This window comes from Notothenia coriiceps, unplaced genomic scaffold (genome assembly GCF_000735185.1).
Source record: "Notothenia coriiceps isolate Sejong01 unplaced genomic scaffold, NC01 NC01_scaffold00034934, whole genome shotgun sequence".
Lineage (NCBI taxonomy): Eukaryota > Metazoa > Chordata > Actinopteri > Perciformes > Nototheniidae > Notothenia > Notothenia coriiceps.
In genome coordinates this window covers 236,913-246,934 of record NW_011367635.1, presented here as the reverse complement: position 1 = coordinate 246,934, position 10,022 = coordinate 236,913, and the positions used below count along the sequence as shown (strand labels likewise).

At 43.2% G+C, this 10,022-nt stretch overlaps 1 protein-coding gene across 5 annotated transcripts in view; it reads left to right on the top strand.

Moving 5' to 3' along the window:
• Positions 1 to 10,022, top strand: part of wdfy4 (WDFY family member 4) — a 44,368-nt gene that overhangs the window by 10,766 nt on the left and 23,580 nt on the right. For 3 of the 5 annotated variants that reach the window (XR_800215.1, XM_010790966.1, XM_010790965.1), the window contains 26 exons: positions 976 to 1,661; positions 1,814 to 1,907; positions 2,007 to 2,221; positions 2,371 to 2,459; positions 2,601 to 2,814; positions 3,036 to 3,112; positions 3,205 to 3,423; positions 3,638 to 3,816; positions 3,918 to 4,149; positions 4,751 to 4,896; positions 4,975 to 5,086; positions 5,168 to 5,358; positions 5,455 to 5,607; positions 5,760 to 5,833; positions 6,157 to 6,318; positions 6,438 to 6,535; positions 6,683 to 6,761; positions 6,895 to 7,097; positions 7,543 to 7,709; positions 7,785 to 7,904; positions 7,994 to 8,173; positions 8,257 to 8,415; positions 8,819 to 8,945; positions 9,047 to 9,198; positions 9,339 to 9,577; positions 9,664 to 9,779. Coding sequence is in view for 4 of the 5 variants with exons in the window: in XM_010790966.1 (XP_010789268.1) it covers positions 976 to 1,661; positions 1,814 to 1,907; positions 2,007 to 2,221; positions 2,371 to 2,459; positions 2,601 to 2,814; positions 3,036 to 3,112; positions 3,205 to 3,423; positions 3,638 to 3,816; positions 3,918 to 4,149; positions 4,751 to 4,896; positions 4,975 to 5,086; positions 5,168 to 5,358; positions 5,455 to 5,607; positions 5,760 to 5,833; positions 6,157 to 6,318; positions 6,438 to 6,535; positions 6,683 to 6,761; positions 6,895 to 7,097; positions 7,543 to 7,709; positions 7,785 to 7,904; positions 7,994 to 8,173; positions 8,257 to 8,415; positions 8,819 to 8,945; positions 9,047 to 9,198; positions 9,339 to 9,577; positions 9,664 to 9,779 (4,483 nt within the window). In the remaining variant the exon portion in view is untranslated. The remainder of the gene's footprint in view (positions 1 to 975; positions 1,662 to 1,813; positions 1,908 to 2,006; positions 2,222 to 2,370; positions 2,460 to 2,600; positions 2,815 to 3,035; positions 3,113 to 3,204; positions 3,424 to 3,637; positions 3,817 to 3,917; positions 4,150 to 4,750; positions 4,897 to 4,974; positions 5,087 to 5,167; positions 5,359 to 5,454; positions 5,608 to 5,759; positions 5,834 to 6,156; positions 6,319 to 6,437; positions 6,536 to 6,682; positions 6,762 to 6,894; positions 7,098 to 7,542; positions 7,710 to 7,784; positions 7,905 to 7,993; positions 8,174 to 8,256; positions 8,416 to 8,818; positions 8,946 to 9,046; positions 9,199 to 9,338; positions 9,578 to 9,663; positions 9,780 to 10,022) is intronic. The other 2 variants (XM_010790967.1, XM_010790968.1) reach the window with 2 other exon arrangements.

Below are 10,022 nucleotides of genomic sequence, written 5' to 3'. Positions count from 1 at the left end.
TACGTACGTACGTACGTACGTACGTACGTACGTACGTACGTCGTCGTCGTCGTGTGTGTGTGTAGTAGTAGTAGTAGTAGTGTGTCGTCGTACGTACGTAGTAGTGTGTGTGTGTGTGTGTGTGTGTGTGTGTGTGTGTGTGTGTGTGTGTGTGTGTGTGTGTGTGTGTGTGTGTGTGTGTGTGTGTGTGTGTGTGTGTGTGTGTGTGTGTGTGTGTGTGTGTGTGTGTGTGTGTGTGTGTGTGTGTGTGTGTGTGTGTGTGTGTGTGTGTGTGTTCTTGGTACTAACATGGTTAAAGTAGGTGGCAATCAGATTGGGTGCGACCTGGGTTGGCAAGTGTTAAGAGCCATTGTGATTACTCCAGTTTCAGTTAATCTCATTTCCCTCTGCGTTCTGCCTCACACATTACCTACCTGATGGATTAGGTCTCTAAATTGAATAAAGCTAATGTCATTTCGTTCACCTCTAAAAACTAGTTACCAGAAATGATTTATGATATATCTATACGTTTCATCTATTTTTCACGACATTGTTTTTAATTGACCAGCGAGGCACGTTTAAATGCTGAGACTTCTAGCTGTCTGTCATCAAAATAATTTCTCTCTAAATTAAGCATTTCATGTTTCCGTTATTTTTTCCCAAGATAATTGTGATTCAAGATATCAATTCAATATTATCCCGATAATCATTAAATTATGCTTAAAGATCCTACTAACCCACTAAAACAATCACTTTACCTGTAATGTCAGTAAGAAACAAATATGTTTATTGCATCACCAATATAGGAACAACTCCAGTAATATGAATCATAAGGCCCTCCACAGTAAATTAGCAATATAAAGAAATCAAATCAGGTTCTATTTTTCCCAATAGCAAGCCAGACAGCTTCATCAAGACACTCACCTGAGTCATACCAATAATTCAAATTCACCAAGATCAACTTATTGAGTGTTTTCCATCACTTCTGTATTTCAGTCGGTGCTGAAGGTGTTGGAGAGCCCTAACAGCTGGGACGCCTTCAGGAGAGCAGGAGGCTTCACTGGACTGCTGTCTCTGGTGATTGACATGGAAGGAGCTCTGTCCGATCCTCCCCAGGGAGCAGTGTGGAAATCCCTGGGACACAAACCGCTGCTGGACCTCCTTCTCCTCACTCTCCACATTCTGGCCCTGGCAGTGCATCTGCACACAGTAAACGCACACCATTTTGAGACTGGTGGCTTTTATGAAAGGCTGTCAGAGGCTCTACTCCAGCTAGGCTGTTTCCACACAGAAGGCCCTGAGAAAGAGACGTTTGATGGAGAGGAGGGCTCTTTCCTCAAGACGGCAGAGGACGAACAGTCCTCTGGAAAGAGCTTTCACCAGTTTGTTGGGTTAGCAAAGGCCACTGTGGCTCCCTCATCTGCCTCCACAACACAGCAGCCTAATCTTCCTGTCACTCTACGGACATGTTTGAGTCTGCTGTCCTATCTTGACCAGTTTGCAACAGGAACTTACTCTCCTCTGGAGTTACACTTGGAACTAGAGCCAGATGAAGGGTGTGAAGGAGTGTATTCAGGGTCCCCTCCTGTCCACTTGGGATCAGGCCTGCAGTCTGTGGATGACACACAGGGAATATCCAGGAACACAGCACCCAGTATTACCACAGTCAGCACAGAGTCGCGGTACAGTTGGATATTTCTTTTTTTTTTGTTTAAGTCCTTGGAAGCCATTTCCTATAAGATGAATTTCCTCTACATTCATATCAACATTTTTGTGAGATGTAATATCAGAAGTATCAACCCATATGTGTCTTTTCTTTTTCCTTGGCTTACAGTAGGTTCACCTGTGATCATATTATTCTTCATCCAGGAGCAATCCGAGTTATTATGACTCTCCTTCCATCAGTGTTTGCACTGGAGGACCCCCAGGTACCTTTCCAGATTGTATATGTTAGTCTCTACTGTTGCATATCATTAAATACACAATAGGGCCCAGGAATAAGCCAACATTATTTCCCTTTTCCTCAGCTCTCAATGGAGGTACAGCTCTCACTGGCAAACCACATCCAGGCCATGGTTAAATCTGAGCCGAACCGTCAGATAGTGTGCGAGGGGGGGCTGGTCTCCACACTCCTGGCTCACTGTCGGAGCATGTTGATGGCTCCCAACCACCCGTTGCATCTACCCATTACTCGCATCTTGGAGAAGCTCTCTTCCCAGGCCATCACTCATGTAGACTTCAGGTAAAACATACACAGACTCTGAAGTTCTCACTTAATGCACTGAAGAGAAGGAGATTTTTTAAATGATTAGGTTTGTCTAATAACTATTTGGAGTATTTGTGCTACAACATTCCATATCATATGTGTGTTTCCTACTTTTTTCTCCTCAGAAAGTTCCTGTGTTTAGGGAACCCACTCATGTGTTTGGCAGACAAAACGGCCATGCAACTGCCACTTGCAAAAGCTCCCGTTTCAAATGGTAAATACTTGTTTATTTTAAATAACATATGGTGGCTTAATCCTTCTGTTGTATGATTAAATCATTTTGATGTTACATATGGGGTCTAAAGCACAGACATGAAGCAGGTAACACACTGAATGTTTGTTATGTTGTCTAAAGGTCACACCACAGAGGGAGATGCCTCATCGGGATCTCCAGTAAAGACACTAAAGCGGACCTTCAGCTTGTTACAGTCTTCAGCTATTAGATCTCCAATCCCCGTCCACCAGATCATCAGTCTGGTGTCCATGACGTCACCGCGCACCTTCAGGCCCCACCGGGTCTCCACCTCACCCGCCTTTGTAGAGTTTGACATGAGTGAGAGTGGATATGGGTGAGTCCTTGGTTAATGGGTACCTTTGGAGTCCTGAAGTAATAAATACACTCAAAGGAACTGCTTTAGTATTAATCCTTTCATTTTCAAAGAAATCATATAATGCATGTTTTTGGCTTGTGAGTTAATTGCTCTGTAATGTTAAAAATATGTTAGAAAGTGTTTCGTTTTTACTAATTTACGTTTTTACTAATTTCTTACCCTGTGTCTGGGCTTTGCAGCTGCCTTTTCCTGCCCTCTCTGTCCACAGTGAAAGGAGTGACTTCTGATTCAATCCCAACAGGAGGAATTGGAAAAGGTAAATAATGAATCTAAATGTTTAATACTTATACTTATTATTCATAAATTACTCTGATTAAAATTCCTAATCATTGCTTTCTCATATTTTAGACTGCCGGGGTTTTCCCCCTACAGCTGGTCTCTCATTTTCCTGCTGGTTCCAGATCAACCGCTTTAGTTCAGCCTGCGATTCCCACCCGATCCGTCTACTGACGGTGGTCCGCCACATGTCCCGGACTGAACAACAGTACATCTGTCTGTCCATCTCCTTCTCAGCCTTTGATGGCTGTCTGGTCATCTCTACTGAGGAGGAAGCATTTACATACCTGGGTAAGAGAGCCATAAAAGTATCGTCAATATTTGAACTTTGAAAAACATTCTTTGATGAACAAAATAGTTTGCAGATAGTTGGATAATTTGTTGAGCTTTCTAGTTATTTTTCCACCCTTCAACCAACTCCAAGCATCGGTTAATCCTTCTGCACGATAATCAATTCATGCGTTTAGACTGCAGAAATCGACCAAATGTCATGTTTGATTTACAGATATGATGGAGCCAGAAGTTTGCACTCCCACTTCTCTGCCTACTTCACTGAGGTTCCGCTGCTCCAGCCTGCTTGTCCCGGGTCAGTGGCACCACCTGGCTGTTGTCATGGCCAAAGACGTGAAGAAGAGCTGTGTGGCTACAGCATACTTCAACGGCAAGGCAGTAGGGACAGGAAAGGTAGGGCAAGAGGAGAGAAAGGATGATGATTGATGATATCTGATGATTTAACTGATTGTAAGTATTCAGTGCCAAATATTTAATATGCATTATTTTCTCAGATGAGGTATATTCAGCCGTTCCCTGGTCAGTACGTCTCCATGGACCCCGCAGCTGTGATTGATGTGTTCGGACTGATAGGGACGCCGGCGCTCTGGAAGGAGCACGCTGCCCTGGTGTGGCGAGTGGGTCCCTGCTACCTGTTTGAAGAAGCTCTGAGCCCTGAGGCTGTGGGTGCCATGTACGCTCAAGGCACCGCCTACCAGGGGAACTTCCTGGCTCTGCGCAGCACAGGTGAGCCATAAGATCTTGTGCAAGAATTATTCAGGATATCTACAGTATGACTTGTTTACTAACAGTAAATCAGCATCTTTACTTATTAGTGTTTCAATCCTCCTGATTTCTGACAGGTACTTCTTCCAATGTGTTTGGTTTGTGCCTTGATTGGAGCTGTGTGCATTGTTGCTTATTTTTGGTTGAGGCCTGTAATGCCTGCAAGTCAACTAAGGTAAATGTGGTTTATAGATACATTTGACTAAGACAAGTTAGTTTCTAGATGCTAATGTAGTTTACAGGGTTCAACACTTTGGTTCTCTTTTTTGTTTCATAAATGTCTTGGCATGCAGTACATCAAGTTGTCATGGTGCTCATAGTATGCATGCATGAATGATTTTCTCTGCAGACTAGATGATTTGTTATGGCCTAACTTTACATGCATTATGTAAGGATAATGTTGACAAAAAAGTGTTATTACTAAACCAATCACACGCTTTTTATACAATTTAACACTAGTTTCTCTCACTTTATAGTGCTGATTATGGTTACACTATATATTTGCCTTTCATTAAGAATTTCTACTCATTCATGCTTGTCTCACCTCTCCATTTGTTTCCAGGCTCTGATCCAGATGCTGAGTCTCTCCGGCTGGTTCCTGAGGAGAGAATCTCATTCGGCATCAACCCAGCAATTTCTAAGCTGACAACTGTGGTGCAGATCAGAGAGGATTACAACGAGGTGGACTGCAGACTGATTGCTAAAGAGGTGAGAAGAGTTCATATTAAAACTGTTCTTTTTGTTTTGCCGTTGAAACAGAGAAGCAACCATGGTGTGTAATTACAGATGGGCATAACTTCTCGGGATCAGTGCACCCCGGTGTTCCTATCTCAAAATATCAGCCAGCATCTGAGTGGTACGGCTCGCACCATAGGAGCAGCCCTGGTTGGACATTATGGTAAATAAATCGTCATTCTAAAATGTATTTGCAATGATTCTTGCTGCACATACATTATGCTCATGGTCCTTTTCCCTCCAGGTGTCCGTACGTTCACCCCCAGCAGTGCATCCAATGGTTTGCTGTACGTCGGCGGGCCTGCAGTTGTTCTCAGTCTGGTTGCAATGGCGCCAGATGATAGCTCTCTGTACGCAGCTGTCAAAGTTCTTCTGTCTGTGCTGGAGACCAACTCTGCAATGCAGCAGGAAATGAACCGAATCAATGGATACGAGGTCTGTCAGAACTTGTACAATCGCATGTTGGGTATCCAAATCTGCTAGCTTACTCAGACTGATCTGTCTTTTATGTTTACTTTTTTGTCTTTGTAGCTGCTAGCTTTCCTGCTGAAGATGAAGCGCAGTCTGGTCAGCCACAGAACCTTTCAGTTGGTTCTGTATCTCTCCAGGTCGGTGGAGCTGATCTCTGGTTCGGGTTGCCTAGCAAACACACCTGCTTTCCAGGCTCTGCTGTGTGACCTGGAAGTAAGCCTCTACATTATACCATAGAAATGATGTGGAAGTAGTGAATGGATGATGTTTTTATGCCCAATCAGTATATATTTAAAGCGTTTTAAAGTGCATTTCTAAGCTAATTGTACAATTAAGTTTTCTCTCTCATTATACTATGTTTTCAGGTGTGGCAGAACACTTCAGATAATCTGGACCTTTCAGTTCTCAACCACTTTGCTGAAATCCTGAAATCGTCGAGGTAATTTCCACAGCCAGTGTGACCAGACTTGTCGCTTTCATCTAATTCAATATGAGTCACATGGCCAACAAGGTAGATTAAACAACCAAGAGGCTCCTGTTCAGGTCTGACACCATACTATATCAGCTGTTCTGTCAACATCTACCGTAGCCTGTCAATATCACGGAAATGTTCTACCGAAACAGTCAAGGGAGAGTTCAACAGAATCCGTCGCTGAAGAGAAGAGCATGGCTGAACGTGGGCATGGATTACTGAATTATGTTTTCTGTCTGTGGGAACAGGTTGTGATTGATATGAGTGCTCTCTATTTCCCTCTCTGTCAGCAGCGACAGCAATAATGCAGCGGCCATGCACAGTATGGGTCTAATGCCAAAGCTGCTGTTCAAACTTTCCAATCCCGCTGTGACCGTTCAGAAGGTTAAGATCATTTTGTGTGTCGTCACAACCCTCCTCAAAGCTCACTTCACTCCTCTTGACATAAGAAGGTACAGTCTGGGGATGAACCAGCCACAACAAAGTACACATGATTTCAAATATAGATATCACATCAATTAGGTTTTTCAAAATAGATCTGCATTTAAAATATGTCCTTTTATTTGGTCAGACTTGGGCTCTTCCTGGTCTACACACTCCCTTCTCTAAGTAACATGGATGAAGGAAGCAATGAGCTATCTGACCGTGATCTACCACAGGATATGCCAGGTACACACAACCACACCTTATGCAGTACCTTACATATGTCATGTCTCTCTTGAATAAAATGTTAGATTCAAAATAATCATAGATTTCACAAGTTGTTACTTGTACTGACCCAGAATAGTTTTAATCTGTTTTAATGTTGTCTTCCAGCCAGCCTCATCTGGATCCGCAACCAGCTCTTACTCTCACTTTGTGAAATCCTCAACTCAGACAGCCTTCTAATCGAAGAGTGAGTGGCATCTGTTACTGCTTAGCTGATCCAAAACTGGAATGAAAACATATTTTCCCAGTATTTTATGCGCCAGAATGTCATGGCAGAAACATTAACTGATTAGTGTCGTCATGATTTTATTCCCCTGTAGTCAGCAGAAGGCCTTATTCGATACCCTGGGCAGTGATTGGTTCCTGCTCTTCCTTCAGCCCCACCTTCACCATACCACTTTAAAAATAAGTCTCGTCCTGCTCACACACTTTCTGTCAAGTCCCAGCCAGCAGAGCAGCTTCAGAGAGGGGGTGCTCCCAGCAACACTCATAGAGGGCATGGAGGAACCCTTTGCTGTCTTAGGTACATACACAGTTGAATACGTTCTCACAGTGAAGCAGGGAAATAAATCAATGTTGTAATTCGACCACTTTTACTGGAACCGTTTAGTGATGATATTCAATTATCTTGATACACAATTCTGATGTTTATAAAGGTTAAACTAGACAAAGGGGTTTTAAATGGTGTGTACTGACCAAATACATTTTTATTAAGAGATATTTAATTCAAAGTACATGCAGCTCACTGAAATATAGCAATTAAATGATCAGTTAACAGAATTTTGCATACACAAACGACAAGAATCAAATAAGTATATTGAAATAATATTATTAGTAACCTAATTCAAGTTTAGATGTGTTAAACATGCTAAATCATTCATTTTAGATGTTGTTGATCTATAAGGAATATTTGTTGCATGGCTTACTTTTATCCAAAATCTATCAATGATTTCTTCCATTGTCACCAGAAAACCTTCGAGCCCATTCTTGGTCCTATGAGTGCCTCAGCACCACGTGTCCAGGCTTTGATGTTCTTCAGGGGCTGCTCAGCAGACACTCCCACCTGCCTCGAGTGTTTGAAGCCCTGGCTGCTCTGATGCTGGAGAGGAAGGCCATTCACACTGCTGATGGAAAAGTGGGTACTCTTCATCTTCTAAGCCGAATTGTTCATGATCCCTTTCCTAATGCTCCTATTATGTGTCATCCTAAGGTGCCTTTGGATGATATGCTACAGTCATTGATTGACAGCCAAGCAGACAGTCCTGCTCAGCAGCTCTGTGTTGAAGCTGCTACAATATTGCTGGAATTAGTCAAAGTCATCATCACTAAGGTGAGAATGTAATTATCTTACATCTACAGTATTATTCACCACATATTTATAAAGCATTAAACCCATCATTTATTTGTATTTTCGAACAGCCTGTTACTACAACAAAGCACATGTCAGGTACTGATGCATCATGGGAGACGCAGCTCCCAGCCAGTGTGATGCAGTTCCTTTGTCTTCTCCATAACATCCGGCCCAGAGACCCACTGTGGGCTTCACCTGAGTTTCTCCATACCCTCGCTGGAGTTGTGTACCCTGTGGACGTTCCAGAGGTTTGTCTGTTACGCTGGGTTTATGAAACCGGAGCTGTTCTCAAATGTCTGGTTTTGCTCACCCATTTGATCCCTTCTTTCAGTGCGAGGTAGAACCCTGCGTTGCAAGTGAATGTGAGGACACATTCAGGAGTCATCCAAACAGGAAGCCGGTGTGCGACTTCCTCCGTATTCTGCTAATGGACAGTCTTCTTAATGTGTGTGCCAACAACACAGCACATCCTCTCTTTCTGCTACTGGAGGTGAATGCGAACACACACAATAACCAATCATTTACAGTGTCTTGGTAAATATCAACATAAATGCAACACATAAACGTTATTTGCATAATGCAACTTATTAGGTACGATACTGCAAACTCTAGTTTCTCCAGAAGATGCCACTCTTGGCTCAGTTACTAAAAAAGTCAGAGCCAAGGTGCTGTAGGTAATATGATTCACCACTAGGAGGGAGAGTACATCTGCATGCCTACAGAACAGATCATGTTGAGATGTTTTCATCCAGACAAGCCTAATGTGCATACACTTAAACCAACACCTACATTTCAGACAACATTAGACAAGATGTCAGTTAAGCATCATGGAAGTATCAGCAGTCACAAAAAAATAGTTATCAGTGTTATTTGAACTAAACCGCATGTGTCAGTTCTCCCCTGATGATGCATCGCTGGAGCAGAGGCAGAGTTTCCAGACTGAGCTGCTGGAGTTGATCATGGACATTATTCACATGATCGGCCATGAGGAGGAAAACAACACTCATCTGAACTCACACGGTAAAATGACAACACATCCTTTACTCATAACCCAAACTGGCCAGACCATGTGCAAAGAACATTTTTTTGTCTGAATGTGCTGATTTGATCATTTCTCTCAGACTGCAAGAGTGAGACGCCTGAAGGTCAGATGGGCTTGATGATGGAGAATGTGGTGCTCTTCTGTCAGACTCTGCAGCAGAAACTTTACAGCGGAGCATTTTTGGTGGACTCGCAGAGTTTGATCAACTTCTTCGCTGATCAGATTGTGGGGGTGAGACAAACAGATAAACACACACCTCATAATTCCTTTCCAATAGTAGCACTGGATTGTGAAAATCAGCCCACAGGTCACTAGTGTTTCCTTGTAGCTTTATACAGACTGATAATAGATACACTGCTGTGTGCTTCTAGGCTCTGGAGAAAGGCTCCACTCAGAAAGAGAAGGCCGTGTCAGCCCTCTACTCGTGCACCAATAAAGTGCTGCTTTATCTCTTGTCTCAACCGCGACATTCCCAAGACGAAAAGGAAGGGGTCACCATGGCCTTAAAGACATTCATGGAACGCTGGGATGTTGTCATGGCAACTTATAATGCCAATGTGAACTTCATCACATGCCTTCTTCATTGTTTGTTACTGATACGATCGGGCAGGTAATAGCCAAATCAATATTCAGATACACACAGCATGTAGTTGAAACCAGGATTCACTGGTAATTTCATCAATTACATTTTTTTAGCTACCCTGAAGGTTTTGGATGTGTGGCACAAAAAGCAGCTGGCAAAAAGGGATCATTCTGTGCTCGTAGAACCGGACATCCTGCATGCCTCGGCAACGGAGCAGACATTACCACAGGTATGAAGGCCAGTATGTGTGGATTTATTTACACTCATCACTTTAGCCTGAAAAGTCTATGGAGGTTTGCTGGCTCACCCGAGAGTTACAGGACGTGTGTGTGTGTGTGTGTGTGTGTGTGTGTGTGTGTGTGTGTGTGTGTGTGTGTGTGTGTGTGTGTGTGTGTGTGTGTGTGTGTGTGTGTGTGTGTGTGTGCAGATGACGCAGAGCTAGTCTCCCTAGCAGAGGCCTGCTGGTCAAAGG